The following is a 17,143-nucleotide window of genomic DNA, read 5'->3' on the forward strand; positions in this document are numbered from 1 at the left end:
TTTCTCTAGTGATCTTGTCACAGCTCTGTAGGCAGGCTCAGCCTTTCTCCTCAGCTCCCTCTTGTGCTTGTTGAAGTGTCTCGAAGACTTACGGGACTTCTAGATTCAGAATCCAGGGGGCAGTTGTACAGTACATGCATTTAGTTCATGGAATGAATGAATCCACAAGTTTTTTTTTCCCTTTTCCTGAGGAATCTCAACCACAGGGCCCAGCAGATGTGATGGTTGTGTACTGAGGAGTGGAGGAGTGGGGCGCTGGCTCAGGGGCAGGAAGCAAACGTTTTGTCTTGGGTTGTCAAGTCCTCAGGGCCAGGGCAGAACCCTTTTCTTCCAGCACCCAGTGGTGCCTTCAGTTCTCAGCTCAGTTGCTCCTGGCCCCAGTGGGAAAGCTCATCGGGTGACCTGTGTAGACCAGAGTACTTTACCTTCGCAAACCCAGGCTTGCCTACCTGAGGGTCTCCAAGTGTCTCCCGTTCTGTGTGCCCCCTCCTGACAAGGTCTGTGCACCGGTCCCTGAAGCTCCCGTGTGCGCCTGCCCTCTGTACCTCCTGGTACCGTCCCTCACCACAGGACCACCCTCCTCATTCCCCGCCCCTGTGAATTGAATCCTTCATCTCCGGACTAGCCCTCTCACCTCTAGGCCATTCCCCATCACCTCTGGACCATCGCTCTCACCTCCACGCCACCCATTTCACTTCAGGATGAACTCCCGCTCACCGATAGACTGTGGGACATCTTCGCTTGTAGACTGTTCCTCCTCACCTGTGAACCACTTCCCTCTCACTTCTAGATCAATGCCCTTTACATTCCCCTACAGTTCTGTCTGCCCCCCTCACCTGCGGATAAACCTGTGGTTGGGCATCCACACGGGAACCAGCAGGTAGGCTGATGCCGGAGGGGGGTACACGGGCTGAGCTACAGCCCTCCCCTCCGCCCCAGCACACCTACTACGCGCCTGCTGCGGCCCGCCCCACCCCGCCTCCCAGCGTCTCCGCCAATAAGCGCGCAGCACCGCATCCGGGGACCCGCTTGGCCGCCGCCTCCCGCGCGCACGCTCGGCCATGGCGGAGGTGAGTGAGCGGCTGGGCAGCGGCCCCTCCCACACGCTGCCCTCAGTCGCCGTGGTGTGGCTCGTGCTCTCCCAGCCCGAGCGCCCCGAGCCTCCCTACCACCCCCGGGCCGGAGCGTGAGCCCCGCGGGCTCCCGCCGCACCCCAGCTCGGCCACGGTGCGCATGCGCGGGCGGGCGGGCGAGGGGGAGGGGCGCGAGGCGCGGGCGACCGGGTGCCGGGCCGAGACCCGGGGCCGCGCGGTGGGAGGGCGCTGCGGACGGGGTGGGTGGGCGGCGCTGGCGTCTGGGACGGCGACGTGGGGCCCGCAGCCGAGCGCGCTGGGGTGAGCACGGTGCGGAGTCCGCGGCGCTTTGCGAGTGGAAAGTTTCGCGCGTGGAGTTCGTCTGGCTGTAGGAGGTAGGGCGCGGGCCTCCCCGCGGGCGCGGGGTTGCAGGGCTCTGCCCAGAGCCCACCTGCACCACTGGGTGCGGCCGCTGAACCCCGGAACCGGCCCTCATCGAGGCGCCGCGAACCCGCCACTCCAGGACTGCAACTCAGCACGGTGGGCGAGTGGGGCCGCTTGGGTAGCAACAGGCCCGCGCGCGGGCCACAGGGTCGGGTTCTGGAAGTCCACTTGGACCTCTCTGGCTGGTTGATCCAGAGGGTGCTTACGGGCGTAGTTCCTTCTTTAGGGGGCTTTTGGGGAAACTGAGTCCTTATGAAGACAAGGCAGGTCAACCTTCGGGACATGGTGGCCAAGTGGGTGCTGTTGGGCCCCAGGCTGCCCTGCCCTGGGTGACTTGGGTGGTGGAGACTTAGCAGACTGCCTACGTCCTATTCTGGAGTCTAGGATTTAGAAGGGGTCGGCCTCAGTTTCCTCATCTCAAGTGGGACCGTGTTGGTATCTTCCCATAGCTGAGAGGTCCGGTGGAGTCCTGATGCGTGGTCCTCTCATGTGGTGGCGTCCATATATCTTTAAGTCATAGAAGTGGACACGGTCATCTAGAAGTCCTCTTTGTTAGTGTGTGGCTCAGTGAAGGGTGGAACCCGGAGATGGCCACCAGTCTCAGCTGTGAGAGCCCTGGTGGCTTGTCCCGCGCTTAGTCTAAGCGTTATCTTTTCACTGTGCCTACCTTTTGCTGCCCTCCTGAGACCACCCACCCCGTAGAGTCCTCTCTAGTGCTCTGAATTCCCATGGAGCTGCTCCCCAGTTGTCGCACCTCATCTGGCCCTGGGATGCCTTCTCTGACCCCAGCTGCTCAGCCTCCACCTTGTTTTCTTCATGCCTATGCCTTCGTTTAGCCCCCGTGTATTTGTCGTCCTGTGTCCCAGCTCCACGTGGGTGGAGACAGGCTGAACCCGTCTCTGGGGATGTCCTAGGTGCCACAGTGGAGGGGTGAGGCTGGGACACCGGGGGTACGGGACACTTGCCTGGGTGTGGATGAGTCCGTAGCTCCTTGGCATTCATTTGACCTCATAATTCTTGGGGTTTGCTTGACTTCTTGTGGGCTGCCATTTGTAGGTAACTGGACTTAGAACTAATGCTGAGGCTCCTTCCCCATGGGGCTGTGGGCTGTCACACATGCATGAGGTCTCTGCATGGCTTGGGCTTCCTCACATCATGGCGTCCATGCATTAAAAGAACGCTGGGGACAGCCTCCGAAGTTAGTACCTGTCCTAACAGTCTCAGTCTGGCTGGGTACTGTGTGGAGACCTGCCTGTGAGGCACCGCTTGCACTGTGTCTGGGCTTCTGACTGTCAGGGTGATGGTGGTCATGCTAATCCACTTGCATCCTCATCTTCTGTTCTCAGGGACCTGGGGGGTGTGACCCGCTTGCCTCTGGCCTCTTCCTTGGGTTTCAGCCTCTATGTGTTTGTCACCTGTGTTATCTTAGCTCTGAGGGCATTGCTGTCCTTTGTCTTTCCTGATGTGGGGAAAAAGGACCTTGGAACCCACCCTTTAAAGTGTCTTAAAAGTGATGTGCCTGGTTTTTCAGTGACCATGTCTGTCTTGGGGATGTTGAACTTGGCCCCGTTGGCAAGGAAGAAACTGTGGCTCCCCAGTTGGCTGTGTCTCTCACTGTTCTTAGCGCCTCTCTGCTTGAGCCCCTGTTTAGGTCTGACCCCACTGAGGAGCCCTGACCTCTGATCTGAAACAGGACATTTTTCTCATTTTGTCTAGATAATGAGACTGAGACTGTTGCTAGGCTGCCATGCAACTGTGGTGCCCTTTGGGGTCTCCCCTCTTAGTTAGGGCTCCTGACTGTAGGGAGAGAGGCCAGTTCTTGGGCATAGTTCCAAGGACACTGGGACACCCTCCCCGTGCCTTCACATCTGCCTGTTGATCTGCTTGTAGCCTGTGTTCCAAGAAGGTTAGGACACCTTGCCTCACCACACCAGGTACAGCCTGTCTGAATGCCCTGTTCTTTCCCTGCCTTCAGCCCTTGTGGCTGTCCTAGGTGGGCCCCTTGCTGAGTGAGCAACTTGACCTCTCTGGGCTTAGTTTACTTGTTTCTTCTCTGGGAGGGATGAATGCTTCACCTCGGAGGTTCTAGAGAACCTAGTGCTACAGTGTTCTAAGTTTTAAACTTTCTTTAACATTCTAACTTTTTTTTGGGGGGGGGGGAAATGTATATTTCTTGTGTATTAGTGTTTTGCCAGAAGAGGGTGCAAGATCTCCTGGAATTGGAGTTACATGGCTGTGAGCTGCCATGAGTGCTGGGAATTGTACCCCAATGCTCTTAACCACTTAGCCATCTCTCCTGCCCAAATAGTAGTAGTAGTAGTAGTAATAATAATAATAATAATAATAATAATAATATAATAATATAATAATAACAACAACAATAGTAATATTATTCTTAGCAGCAGCAGCTTTGCTGTGGTACACTCTGCCTGTCTCCCTCTTAGTGTGTATAGTTCGGTAGCTTCTGGTGTTTTTGAAGTTGGTATAACTGCCAACACAATCAGTTGAGCGTGTTCGGTCACCTCTAAAGGAAGCCCTGTCCCCATGAGCAGTCACCCTGGCCCCTTTACAGCACTCAGCCAGTACAAACCTACTTCCTGTCTCAGGATTCACCCCTGGTGTGCATTTCCCATCATGGTGCCCCCACAGTGTGTGACCTTGTCTTTGCAGTGCTCACAAGGTCCCCTTGATCCTAGTGGCGTGTGTGAGAGAGCCTTGCTTGTTCATGACTGTGATGTTCTGTGGAGTTCTGTTCATCTGTTCCTCCCACTTCTGATTGAGGTGAATGACTCTCCTGTGCTGGTCTCACGGTGGTGTGACTTTGGGGATACTGCCAAGCCGTTCCTGGTGCTGCGTGCTTGTCTCCAGGAATGCAGGCTCTGATGCGCCTTCCCTGTTCTGGGCTTACTCTTGGAGTGTGCTCTGTTCTGATAGGAGCAAGATATGTGCTCCGGGCTTGAGACATTGCAGGCTGGGCCATTGTCTTTCTCTTCGCTCAGTAAGCGGTACATGCGCGCGCCTCTTTCCAGATATGTCTTTGCCATTGTTTCCTCCCCATTCTGTGAGTCCTGTCACGAGTGTCGGTCTGCTTGTTTGGTTACGTGTGTTGGACTCGTGTGTCCAGGCCATTGGGGAGTTTGTCTCTGAGGCCTCAGTAGTGTGCCTCTGACCTGAGCCTGTCTCTGGACACACTCCACCCCGCCGAGATGTCTATGATAGTCATCTGTGAAATTGGGAGCACCCCGTTGCAGGATGGTTTTAGCTCTTCTGGGTCCCTTGAGTTTCTGTGTGTGCTGTTTGGAATTGGCTCGTCGATTTCTACAATTTAGGTGGTATTGGCTGTCTAGGTCACTTCGAGGGTCTCCGTCTTCCAGTGTGGGGACCTTGGCCGGGAACATGGCTGTCCTTTCTCTCACGCCAGTCCTTTCTCTGTCAGCAGAACATGGCTGTGTGCACCCCCACTCTTGTGAGTTTCCTTAATTTACGGAATCTCCATAGCTGGAGTGTGGGACCAAGATGGCGTTTAGCCCTGCCGAGCCACGTCTGTGTCACCACCTGGAAGGGGTGCCCATCCTCTGTCCCTTCATTTCATTCTCTTGCAGTGACACTGGAGCCTTAGCTGGTGTTGATGGAATGGGGGATGTGTCCAGGCTCAGCCCTGACGTCCCTTGGTCCTGGTTTCACAGACGTGGCCTCAGTTTGCTGCCACTTGTCACTTCCTCTCAGTTCAGTGGGACCGGTGTAGCTACTGCTTTCATTCCTAGAGCTGCTCTTCCCAGCCAGCAGAACCCTTGAGTCCAGTTCCACTCTCTGCTTTGTCAAGAGTGTTACAAGTCTATTCTTCTGTGTCTTTATCTGTCGCCAAGCCCCATGTCTTCAAGGTCCCTCCACACAGGAGCTGTGATTGGGCAGTCCCCAGACTGCTTTCCTGCTGTCCTCTAAGTTACCCAGTGGCTGGGCTCTCATCAGAGCCTCGGTAGCTGGGTGAGAGGTCTGCTTGCAGGTTCTGGCTCCTGAGCCAGCACCACCTTTCTTTCTCTGCAGGCCTCCTCGCTGGAGAGGCAGAGTCCTTGTGTGGCCCCCTGCCTTACACACAGCCTGTGCCCTCAGGAGTGCAGCTCGCAGGCCACAGCAGGTAACCATGCTCACCCCTTCTGCCCTAGACCTCCAGAGACAGAGCCCGTGCTCAGCCTGACTGAGTGGGCGAGGGCGAGAACACTGGGCGGCTCAGTGTCTCCCATCAGGTGGAGTCATGCTCAGTGGTCAGGACACTCCCTCTCCTTGGAGTCATGGGATGGTGACTAGCTAACACAGTGACTGGGAGGGCCTTCCCCGGGGTGGCCACATGCCTGATGACTTTAAGCTCTCTGGCTGGTCTGATGGTCGTCTGCTGTGGGCCCATGTGGGTGAAGTGATGGAGGTTTCTGCCACCATAAATGCCACATGGCTGTGGCCCTGCAGATAGCAGAGCTTGGTGCAGCTACAGTGACTTGTGTGGTGTTGCCTATGTGGCCCCGTGTGTAATTGGGCACCGTGTCCATATTGTCCATAGTCCAGAACCAGGGCTATGGCTGTGGGGCCATTGCCTTCCACGGTCACCTGACTGATGCCTCCCCTCTTCTAACCCCAGTGCCCTTCTAGACCCATCTGCATCTGCCCAGTCTGTGGGCCCTCTAGACCTACCCCTACTCAGTCCCCACACTCTGCCTCCCTGCTGCACTCTCCCACAGTGGCACCCATGGGCTCTGCAGACCACCGGTTTAACCTCGCCGAGCTCTTGTCACAGAACTACAGCCTCCGGGAGGGCTGTGCCGAGGCCCCGCAGTGCCCTGACAAGCCGGAGGACCAGCTGGACAAGGCCTTCATCGCGCAGGTGTGGTCACGCACCAGTCTGATCCAGTTGCTCCCCTTGGTCTCCATGCGGTCCATCCCCGTGCACATGTGGTTTGCATGGCACTGTGCTGGCCCCGCCTCAGAGCCTGCTCTGCTCCCCAGAACCTTGGCTGGTGCTCAAGCCTGCTTATCTCCTCGGTGGTCCTGATGCAGCTGTAGTGCCCCATGGGGACTTACTGAGGGGTGTCAGCGGGACTCAGGCACAGCCCTAGGCTTAACCCCCACGTGGGTCTGGTACTCCTTTCTCAGAGCAGTGACATGCCCCTGGATGAGCTGCTTGCACTGTACGGGTACAAGGCGTCAGACCCTATCTCTGAGCAGGAGAGTGAGGGCGGAGACGTAGCCCCAACCCTCCCGGACATGACCTTGGACAAGGTGAGTGCAAGTGCCCCTGAAAGGGCTCCAGGGAGCTGGTTGCCCTGAGTTGGAGGTGAAGAGCAGGGATATCAGGCCCAGGATGGGGAGCTACTCAGTCAGCAAGTGCGACAGTTGCCCAGGGTTGCTCTGCTGCTCTGCCCTCTCTGGTACAACCACACTGACCCTGCCCTGGGATAGGGCTGACACCCATTTTGGTTCAGGTGATGGGTGCCATCCAGGGGAACTGTGGAGCCCCAGAGGGCATGTGGAGTCTGCATCTTGGGCCAACACAGACAGTGTCTTGAGTCCCCTTCGCCCGGCAGGCTTGGCCTGTTTTGTTGGTGTAGATAAAGTAATTGCCACACTTTATTTGCTGTCTCGTTCAAAGGAGCAGATAGCCAAGGACTTGCTTTCTGGGGAAGAGGAGGAAGAGACACAGTCCTCCGCTGATGACCTCACCCCATCTGTCACCTCCCACGAGGCCTCGGACCTCTTCCGTAACCAGAGTGGGTATATTGTCGCTGTCACTCACATTGCTGCTGTGTGTCACCTAGGCCTGCACGCACAGCCTCGGCTGGGGGCTTTGCCAGGGAGACGCTATGGTGGCCCAGGGTGGGGCTGGGGACCGCTGTGTGGACTGCCATCAAAGCCCCAGGAAGGGCCGGCCGTACTCTGGTGGGTCCCCTTACTGCCTCTCTCTCTTCAGCTCGGTTCTTGGCTGGTGATAATGGCCCAGGCTCTTCGGTCTCTTCCGACACCGAGGAGGACACGCTTCCTGCCAACAAGTGCAAGAAGGTGTGGAACTGTGCGGTACCGCAGGCCTCCAGGTTGGGCGGGGCCACCGTGTGCCTGGACCTCAGTTGTGCTTCTGCTGCTCTGGAGATGACTGACCCAGCATCCTGCAGGGCAGGGCAGCAGAAGGGGGCACTGTCTGGCAGACCCATAGTTCTGGGTGGTAGCCTCTGCTTGGAGTCCATGGTGCCTGTAGGGTCCCAGCTTCATGTCTGCCATTCACTTCCTGACCCTCTCCCTGGTCCTTGCCTCTGCAGGAGATCATGGTTGGGCCTCAGTTCCAGGCTGACCTCAACATCCTGCACTTGAGCCGACACTGCGACAAGAGTAAGTGGTCCCGGAGGCCTGGGGTTCTGTCCAGGGACTCTGGGAATAGGCAGCACCTCAGCAAGCTTCTGTTGGCTGTCTGCAGGTGGAGTCCACCAGCCTTAGCAGTACCCTAGTGTAATGTCCCTTGCCCAGGCTGTGGGTTCCCACCGCCCCGTGTGTACTGGCACTACCAACAGCACCCTTCCCTGAATGGGTCTAGTGTTTCCTCTGGGCCTACGATATGCTTGCTGCTCCTGCGTCCCCTAATTGTTCCTTGATCTGGGAGGTCACTTCCTGTCTGCAGGGCCACTGCCAATTAGGCACTGCTCTGCCCGGCAGCAGGGGTCAGAGACCTTGCAGGGGATGACTGCTGGGCCACGGACTGTGCAGGGCGTGCCCACTTAGGGTGGGGCGCAGAGACACCTGCACTTGCCCCGCTGTGTCCTTGAGCCCGGACTGGTGTGCACTCAGCCCTCAGTGTCGTTCAGGCGGCTTCCACGGCCTCCAGTAGCCGTCCCTCCCTGTGGCCTTGCTCTATTACTGCCTCTGTGGACTGTCCCTGCAGTGTCTGCTGCTGGCGTAGTGGGTGTCAGCACATTCATCTCTTGGCTTGAGTCACTTTGTCCCCAGGTGGGTGGAGAGTTCCCCAGTATTCAGGTATTGTAGGTGCTCCCCACCTTGTCAGCACCCTGCAGTGTGGACCCAGCGCTTTATCCAGTGCCCGTACGGTTTGCAGGAGTTGTTATTTATTTGCATGTTTGGGACACAACCCAGGTTGATTCTGTTCCTGCCAGCTCGTGGCTTCCCTCCTGCTGTCAGGGTGGAGTCAATCTCTGTCCATTTGTTCAGTATCTGGCTGACGCTTTGTGGGTCGTCGTGTATATTTTATGTCATTCACTGGGGACACAGTAGCCCCTTCCTTTGCATCTTTACATGTTATGTCTACATTGTGTGTGTGTGTGTGTGTGTGTGTGTGTGTATACACCAGGTTACACTGCCCTGTGGAAGTGTTGGTTGCCATTCTTCAGAGGCAGGAAGACTCTGAGCTTGTCCCAAGAAGCGTGTGTTAGTTCTGCTGCGAAGCCGTCTGGGTTGTGCTTCATTTTTGGTTTCACTCATTTCAGTTTTTTGAAACAAAAAGTTTCTCTTTGTAGCCTTGGCTGACCTGGAACTCACAGAGATCTGTGAACTTTTAAATGATAGATTCAGCTGAGTTCATAGACTGTGTGTGTGTTCTCTTGTTTATTTCCATTTTTGAGACAGGGTCTGTTGTAATTGAGGTGGCCCAGAACCTTCTGTGTCTAGATGGTCTAACACTCAATTGCTGGGCTTGTTGGTGAGCGCCACCGTTCTGGTCGAGCTCTGCTGCTGTCCCCTTTGTTTCTGCTGTGTTTACTGTGTACCGAAGCTCTGCATGCAGCCGGGCACGCCGAGTGGCGCTGCCTCTGGGGACCTGTTCGCTGACTTCACACCCCGCCTTTTTTGTTCCCTCGCTGTCTTCTAACTTCCCTCAGTGCCCATATGATGTTGAACTGCATGTGCAGGAGTTGGTTTCACCCATTGGGAGGTGCTGAGGCGCCTGCCCTGGCTCCCCTGGTGTGGGTGGCCATTGTCACACCTGACTCTTGGCTTCTTCCACAGTCTATGAAAATGAAGACCAGCTGCTGTGGAGCCCCAACGTGCTCCCAGAGCGGGAGGTGGAAGAGTTCCTGTACAGGGCAGTGAAGCGGAGGTGGCAGGAGACGGCTGGCCCCCAGATCCCAGAGGGCGAGGTGGTTAAGGACAGTGAACAGGTAGGGGTCACACACTGGGCACACCCCAGGAATGGTCAGGCAGTGTGCTCGTGGGTGGACTTCACATTGAAACAGCTTGTGGGGGGTAATGGTGTCAGTCCTGATCACACCTGGGGACCGTGGCATGGGTGCAGTGGCCGTGGCTCTGGAGCCGTGGTGTGGGTGCTGTGACGGTGGTGTGGGTGCAAACGTGGCTCTGGGGCTGTGGTGTGGTATGGCATGTGGCTCTGGGGCTGCGGTGTGGGTGTGGCACGTGGCTCTGGGGCCGTGGTGTGGGTGTGACACGTGGTGTAGGTACCCTCCATGCTGGCCCTGGTAGGCTGGTGGAAAAGCTAAACCACGCTCTGCCCCAGGCGCTGTACGAGCTGGTGAAGTGTAATTTCAACGTGGAGGAGGCCCTGCGCAGACTGAGGTTCAATGTGAAAGTGATCAGAGGTGAGCTGCAGCCCTGGACTCCCCCTTGTCCCTGCTGCCCCCAGCTGCCTGAGCGCCCCCCTCTCTTTGCAGACGGGCTCTGCGCCTGGAGTGAGGAAGAGTGCAGGAACTTTGAACATGGCTTCCGTGTTCACGGGAAGAACTTCCACCTGATCCAGGCCAACAAGGTGGGTGAGGTTCACTGTCCTGGCCGACCTGCCCTTCCTATCGATGGCTCCCTTGGGTCTTGGCCACACTCACCAGGCCCCTTTCGCACCCCAGAGTTAGAGGCTCCTGTCCCGAGCTGGCTCCTTCTTACCCATACCTTGCTTGACCCTGTCACCTTTTTGTCGTCCGTGGACCTTGCTGGCTCAGTGCTGCACACTGGAACGGGACGCCCGGTCTTTCTTCTTTCACAGACCTGGATCCCCCATGGCACCTGCTTTGCTGCAGTGCCACTGGCCCTGCTATGGATTGACGTGTGCACAGGCCTCAGCCTCTGGTTGTTAGGTTTTGTGACTGCTGGCAGCCTAGCCCTGCGCTAGCCTGGCTGCCTGGGGACCGGCTCACTTGAGGAGTGTTGAGTCATCTTTAGTGAGTGGTGGTGCAGGGGTTACTGTCACTGTGCCGAGAGCTGGCCAGAGTCAGTGCTCAGTCCTGAACTGTCCCACGAGGAGCGCACTGCAAGGTTGGGTCCCTCAGATGGTGACCTGTGCCTGTGGAAACCAGCCCTGCCTACGCTTGTGCAAGGCCTGCTCTCTGGGCAGGAGGTGTTGATTCCGGGCCTCTGCGAAGTGCTGTGTCCTGGACGGGTGGGGCCGTGAGTCAGAGGATATCAGGTGGGACACTACTGGGGACATTGGAGTAGCAGTGCCACAGGTTATAACTTGGCACAGCTCTGGGATTTGGGATACATGGTTGTCATTGGATGATCTGCCACCTGTATTCCAGCTTACCTGGTGTACCACAGATGAAGCCTGGCATCTGCACCTGTGTGCTGTCTGTCACTTCTGTCACTGCACCAGTGTGCTGTCTGTCACTTCCTGTCACTGCACCTGTGTCCTGTCAGACACTTCCTGTCACTGCACCTGTGTCCTGTCACTTCCTGTCACTGTACCTGTGTCCTGTCTGTCACTTCCTGTCACTGCACCTGTGTCCTGTCAGTCACTGCACCTGTGTCCTGTCTGTCACTGCCCTGGTGCTGTGGTAAGATACTGTGGTACGAGGAGGTTCAGGAAGGGCCTGTGTTTGCCTCCCAGAGTGAAAGGCTGTCACTCATGGCGGGGCAGGGCTGAGAGCAGGAGTCAGCTGTTGTTGCTTCCCCTTTATTCGCCCAGAACCACTGCTTACTGAATGATGCCTTCACCTCCAGGTGTGTTCTCCGGAGACTCTCCGACACGCCGATTGTGTGTGTCACTTAGGTGACTGGACACTGGAGTTCCCTTTCTCCTGGATTCCTCCTAATGGGAATGCATCCAGTTCCCTGTACCTAACTCCCTGTACCTCTCTCTGCATAGCATTTATAGGCTGGGGAGATGACTCCGCAGTCAAGAGCACTGGCTGCCCTTGCAGGGCAGTGCCTCACAATGCCTGTCACTTCATTTCTGAGAGATCTCTTCCCTCTCTGATTTCCAGGTGCACCACACACACACACGGTGTATACATGCAGATAAATACTCACACAGAAATTGCTCGGCATGACGGCTCATGTCTTTAATCTCAGCACTCAGTGAATCTCTTTTTAAGTTCAAGGCCAGCCTGGTCTACAAAGCAAGTTTCAGGACAGCCAGGGCTCCACAGAGAAACCCTTGTCTCAAGCAAGCAAGCAAACAGAGGAAAGCAAAACTCTAGGCTCATACTCTGTCCAGTGGGGCTCGACATACAATACTGTTATTTCCGCATGAGCCGAAAGCACTGTTGGGACCCTGCTTGCCTGATCCCACACGCCACAGCTTGTGTCCTGCTCCTGATGTCTCATAGTCCCGCCATTGTAGACATGTTGCCACAGCTCCACCCCATGCCTGCCGTTTTTCCTGGTTCTGGTACCTCCGGCACCCCGGCATCTCCACTGGACTTGAGCTTTACCTTCGGAGCTTCATGCAGTGACTTTCCAGAACTTTGGTGCCAGCCTCCGTGGCCCTCTTGCACTTGGCATTTTGTGTCTGCAAAGCTAGCGCTTGTGCTTGTTGCTGCTGAGTTTTCCTGCCAGCCCAGCTTGTGGTGACCCTTTGTGCCTGTGCTTCGGTGGCCTCTGCTCCTTGGCAGCACCTGGGGAGTTAGTTCGCTTGGGCACTTGCTTTGAGGAAGGGGTTCTGTCAGCGACCTCAGTCTGTGTTCCCTCCTAATGGACTTAGGCTTCAGCGGACCTTCTGTGCTGGTTTCTGTGTCTGTTCCACTCTCATCGCAGGGCTCAGGGACGCGGTGCTCGAGGCTGCATTTGCAGCCGGGATCTCGCTTGAGGTCCGTGTTCCCGCTGAACCTCACGTTCTCTGCTCTGTTCTCTGTCACTGTTGATCTGAGCAGGTACAGTGCACAATGCACGTGCTACAGCTGCTGCGGCTGCATCTGGACAGGGTGCAGTTCACAGTGAGCGTGTTGGTCTACCTTGAAATCTCCACGGAGCAGCTGTATCTATTTTTTGAGACAGGATCTCTCTACATATCCCTGGCTGTCCTGGAACTCACTCTGTAGACCAGGCTGGCCTTGAACTCAGAGATCCTCCTGCCTCGGCCTCCCTACTCCTGGGATGAAAAGTATGTGCCACTGCCCAGCCGTGTCTGTTACTTTTGAGTTCAGCCCCGCTCCAGTGTTCAGCAACCAGATAGGAAGCTAGAGGTTTTGCCAAAATGTAGCCAGCCTTGATCCCTATGGGAACCTCACGGCTTCCACTGCATGTTTCTCTCCACACTCTGCCCTTTGGGGGTTCCTACCAGAGTGGCCACGAAACTGCTAGGAGCCTAGAGCTTCTAACTCATGGTTTCAAACTTTTTCACGTTCCTCCCAGATACTTGTGGACCACACGGTCAGGTCTGTCCACCTGTGACATTTCTCAGCACTGGTTTTCTGTATTATAGTCACTTGCTTGTTGCTGTGATCAAACCTCTAGCCACAAGCATCTTAAGGACGTCTGTTATTGGTCATGATTTGATGGTACAGTCCCCACGGTGATGGGAACAAGAGGTGACTGGTCACATTGAGTTCTCTCCCAGTCAGTCGCCAGGTGGATACTGGTGTTCGGCTGGCATCTTTTTCCTTTTTGATTCATCCTGGACCCCACCTATATGCAACTTGGGATTTCCTCTTGTAAACCCAGAAACACCCTTGTAAATTATGTGTGAGCTGAGTCTCCTGGAGGTTGACGGTGGATGGGCAGCACTGGCCCCAGCAGTGCGCGCCTCAGCTGTGTCCTCAGGACGGCTCCAGTCCATGTTCACACTGGCCGCTGACTCCCAGGGCCAGCATCGTACACTTGCACTGCCCTCTGGCTGGAGGCTCTGTTTGTCTGTGCACCTCATGGGGAACAGCGCAGATGTCCTAGGCACACGGAGCTGAGATGCAGGAGGCAGTTGCCTACAGGGTGAGGCCGGTTCTCATGGTGTCAGGAAAAGAAGGCTGTGAGCTAGTTGATGGAACACTGGTGGGGTCTCAGAGGTTCGTGTGGGAGCCTTTCCTGCTGCCCTGTGGCCGCAGCTGTGCGGTAGGCCCGAAGCATGCTTGTGGTCCATGCAGGTGCGCACGCGGTCAGTGGGCGAGTGTGTGGAGTATTACTACCTGTGGAAGAAATCTGAGCGCTACGACTACTTTGCCCAGCAGACACGGCTGGGCCGGAGGAAGTTCGTCTCCTCTGGAATCACGTGCGTGCTCATGCTAGCCATCAGCCAGGGTGTGTGGGGGTATGGGGAACCCCTCCTGCTGCAGCCCTGCTTCCCTGGCGTCCTTCTCATAGCCCTCTCTCCACAGGGATGCTGAGCAGGACCTGGATGGCCTTGACCCCGACGGCCCTGCCCGCTTGCGCCCTGAGCAGGAGTCTGAGGCAGGGGTGCCCATAGGTGAGTTCTCATGGGCAGGGCTGTGGGTAAGGGCGGAGCCCAAGCCTTGCAGTGCTGTCTCTGTAGTAAGCAGTGGGCCTGCTGGGTCTCGCTCCTGGATGCCACCCATGCTTACCCTGTGACTGGAAGGGAACAGAAGTGTATTCATGCAGGGTACACGATTAAGGACTCTGCTTCTACGTCTGTCTGTTGGCAGAGGCCTCATCTCAGTGCTCTGGCATGGTTCCCTGTGTGGTACTTGTGGGTTCGCAGGACTGTCCAGTGCTCACCCAGCAGTGTCCTGATTCATTTCTGTCCACTGAGCTAGTTTCCAAAGCCATAGCTTGTCATAGACAAGGCCTGCTCCTGACCTCAGTCTCTGGCTGGGCTGGCTAAGAAGGCCCAAGAGGAGCATGTGGGGTTGTGGGGCTGATGCCGTTCCCCTGTTCTCCCTTCAGAACTACCGAGTGTGGACATTGCAGCTGGTGGTCTCGATCAGCCTGGAGTGGGCTCAGCTGAGCTCTCATCCTCTGAGCCAAAACCATGTTCGTTCCAGCCTCTGGAGGAGCCCCCTGCTGCGGCCTCGCTGCAGCAGCTCCCCAGCAGCCTGGCCACCCCGGCTGAACTCCCACTGGTGGTGGCTGCTGCCGCTGCCGCTCCTGCTCCAGAGCCGGGCACCAGCCCCAGACTGGCTGTGGACCTTGCCCTACCTGAGGAACTGCCCCTTGTGTCCAGCCCCGTGGATCTCAGCGAGGACACTGCAGAGCCCATGGCTCCAGCACAGATGGCCTTGTCAGTCACTGAATTTGGACTCATTGGCATCGGAGATGTGAATCCCTTCCTAACTGGCCACCCCACGTGCCCAGCCTCCACACTGCGCTCGGAGCCTTTGTCACAGTGAGTGCCATCCTTAGCACCTTCTGCGGGCTGGCCAGTGCCAGGGCACAGCTGCCAACAGTGGACTGTGGCTGCCCTGTCTGTACCTCCTCTGTGGCTTCCGTAGTGCTTGGTGTGGTGATATGTTCACATTGTTCACAAAGCTCCAAGCGGGCGCAGGCTCCAGGCTCTGTCTGGGCAGAAACCAGAGCTGTGCTCTGGGTGGGAGCAGTGGGTGGGGATGGGCAAGGCCTGGGTCGCTCAGCTACTGACCCTTTCTTACGATTTCTCATAGGTGCAATGTGATGACCTGTTGACCCCTGGTCATCTGTGGGCACGCGTGCTCAGAATGGACATGGCAGCACTGCCAGGCCTGCCCGTCAGTCTTCCTGACCCCTCCCACGCAGGCCTGCGTGGTGCCTCCTTTGCTTCAGAACATGATGGGACTCAGTGAAGTGGCCAGGGCCACACAGACCCCAGACCTCAGCATCCAGTACCACCACAGCCCCTGGCTGCTATCATGCCATGGAGTGACCCTGGAACTGGGCTCAGAGGGCCCATCCCGACGTGGGGCCAGCCATTGGCCTCTCAGCCTGCAGGGGCTGGGCAGGTGGTGCTGCCGGGGGCTTTGGGCAGGACTCACTATGAACCAGCAGCCTCTACCCAGGCACCCTCCATAGGCCAACTCTTTCCCCACCACAGCGGGGTTGTGGCCGCCAGCCTCTGCTCAGCGTGGGACCCTGGGGCACAGAGCCATATACCTCGCCCTGTGGCCGCCCTTTCTCCACCCTTAGCCGTCTCCACTTCAGGAAAAGCCGCACTTTATACCCCACTGCCTCCTGCCCACACCCCCCACCCCGTGCTGAGGTGGGGCCTCAGCAGCCCTGGTGGGTGAGGAGCAGGTGGTCCATTCCCTTCCTGCCCCTCTCCGTGGGGCACCTTGGGGTGCAGCTCTGGAAGCACCACCCTGCCATCCCCCTGTCCTGAGGGTCTCATTTCTTTGGAGGCTCCTAGCAGGGTGGCTGGGTCCGTCTTGTCCTCGGCCTCCCTCATTTTATTTATGTTGGTGTTTACAATTCGGAGTGGGGTCCCTGGGCAGGCAGCTCCGCTCGGTGTTGGCAGAGCGGTGCTGTTTGAGCCTGTGCGGCTGGACTAGACCGTCCCTGCGCCACCGAGGACACTGTGATGTGAGACTGCCTTTGCCCAGCTCTTTTAGTTATTAAACTTGATTTGAAGCCCGGGGTGTTTATGGTGGCTTGGCAGGAGCTGGGGACCTACATTGCCCTTGTTGACCATTAGGGACTCTGGGCAAGAGTCTGGCTGCACAGCAGAGCACATCTGAGAGGCGTGGGATCAACAGGCCACACAGGACCCCATGGCATAGGCCCAGGCAGCCAGTAAAGTTGCCAGTAAAGCTCAAACATGGAGTATCAGTTGACTTTGGGTGGAACCAGTGGCAGAGGAGCACTTAGGGCAGAGCCCTAGGGTGGTGGGCAGAGGTCAGTGTTTGCTGGGACAGAGGTAGTCTGTGTGGACACCATTGGAAACTTGTACCTGGCTTCACTTCCTTGGGTACTTCAAACAGGCTGGGCAGGGACAGGGCGATTGGACCCAGACAGTGGGGCCCAAGGCAGAGAGGAAGGAAGGCAGTCTGGGAGAGGAGAGAGCGTGGGATCGGAGAGTTCCCACGCTGTGGGAGGTTTTTATTTTGTGTGGACAGTGGGTCTGTTCCCATCCACCCCTCTGCTCATATGTCTCCTGTTAACCTGGCACAGAACTGGCATCTTTTCTGATACTCCAGGCCCACTCAGTCCTGAATCTTTTTAAATTTTTCTGCTAAAACACTCCGTGTTGTGTCTGCTGTCTCTTTGTATTCTGTTACTGTTACATTTTATGTGTTGGTTTTTCTGTTTTGTTTACAGACAGAGTCTTGCTGTGTAGTTTGAGATGCCTCAGACTGTAGAATAGTCTGGTCTGAAACCTGCCATTCTCCTGCCTAGGAGGGGGAAAGGAGAGAGGGGAGGGTGTGTTGTGATGGATATCCTTCCTTTCCAAGGCTTTTTACATGACAAGTTCTGTACCACGGACATATTTCCAGTCCTGTGTTTCCTGTTTATTGTATGTATACGTGCGGGTGCATCCATGTCATGGGAGGTCAGAGAGC

General features: G+C 56.7%; 1 protein-coding gene across 4 annotated transcripts; it reads left to right on the forward strand.

The window, feature by feature from the left end:
- The first annotated feature begins 1,032 nt into the window (after positions 1–1,032).
- Mier2 (MIER family member 2) lies at positions 1,033–16,823 on the forward strand. 4 transcript variants are annotated; one of them, XM_038309506.1, is made up of 14 exons: positions 1,033–1,070; positions 5,562–5,652; positions 6,248–6,390; positions 6,660–6,785; positions 7,156–7,273; positions 7,474–7,562; positions 7,817–7,886; positions 9,510–9,661; positions 10,015–10,096; positions 10,169–10,263; positions 13,805–13,929; positions 14,036–14,124; positions 14,562–15,000; positions 15,275–16,823. In XM_038309506.1, exons 1-14 carry the CDS (start codon positions 1,062–1,064, stop codon positions 15,294–15,296), a joined length of 1,650 nt encoding a protein of 549 aa, XP_038165434.1. In that variant the 5' UTR covers positions 1,033–1,061; the 3' UTR covers positions 15,297–16,823. The 4 variants fall into 4 exon arrangements, with proteins under 4 accessions (XP_038165434.1, XP_038165442.1, XP_038165462.1 ...); XM_038309514.1 differs by having other exon boundaries at positions 7,162–7,273; XM_038309534.1 differs by lacking the exon at positions 1,033–1,070 and adding an exon at positions 1,104–1,227.
- The last annotated feature ends 320 nt before the right edge of the window (positions 16,824–17,143 follow it).

Source organism: Arvicola amphibius, chromosome 1, assembly GCF_903992535.2.
Source record: "Arvicola amphibius chromosome 1, mArvAmp1.2, whole genome shotgun sequence".
Taxonomy (NCBI): Eukaryota; Metazoa; Chordata; class Mammalia; order Rodentia; family Cricetidae; genus Arvicola; species Arvicola amphibius.

Excerpts from the sequence above, each read along its gene's own strand:
- Mier2 (XM_038309506.1), top strand. Across the intron at positions 9,662-10,014 it reads TGGTTAAGGACAGTGAACAG|GCGCTGTACGAGCTGGTGAA; the intron begins GTAGGGGTCACA and ends GCTCTGCCCCAG. Across the intron at positions 10,097-10,168 it reads CAATGTGAAAGTGATCAGAG|ACGGGCTCTGCGCCTGGAGT; the intron begins GTGAGCTGCAGC and ends CTCTCTTTGCAG.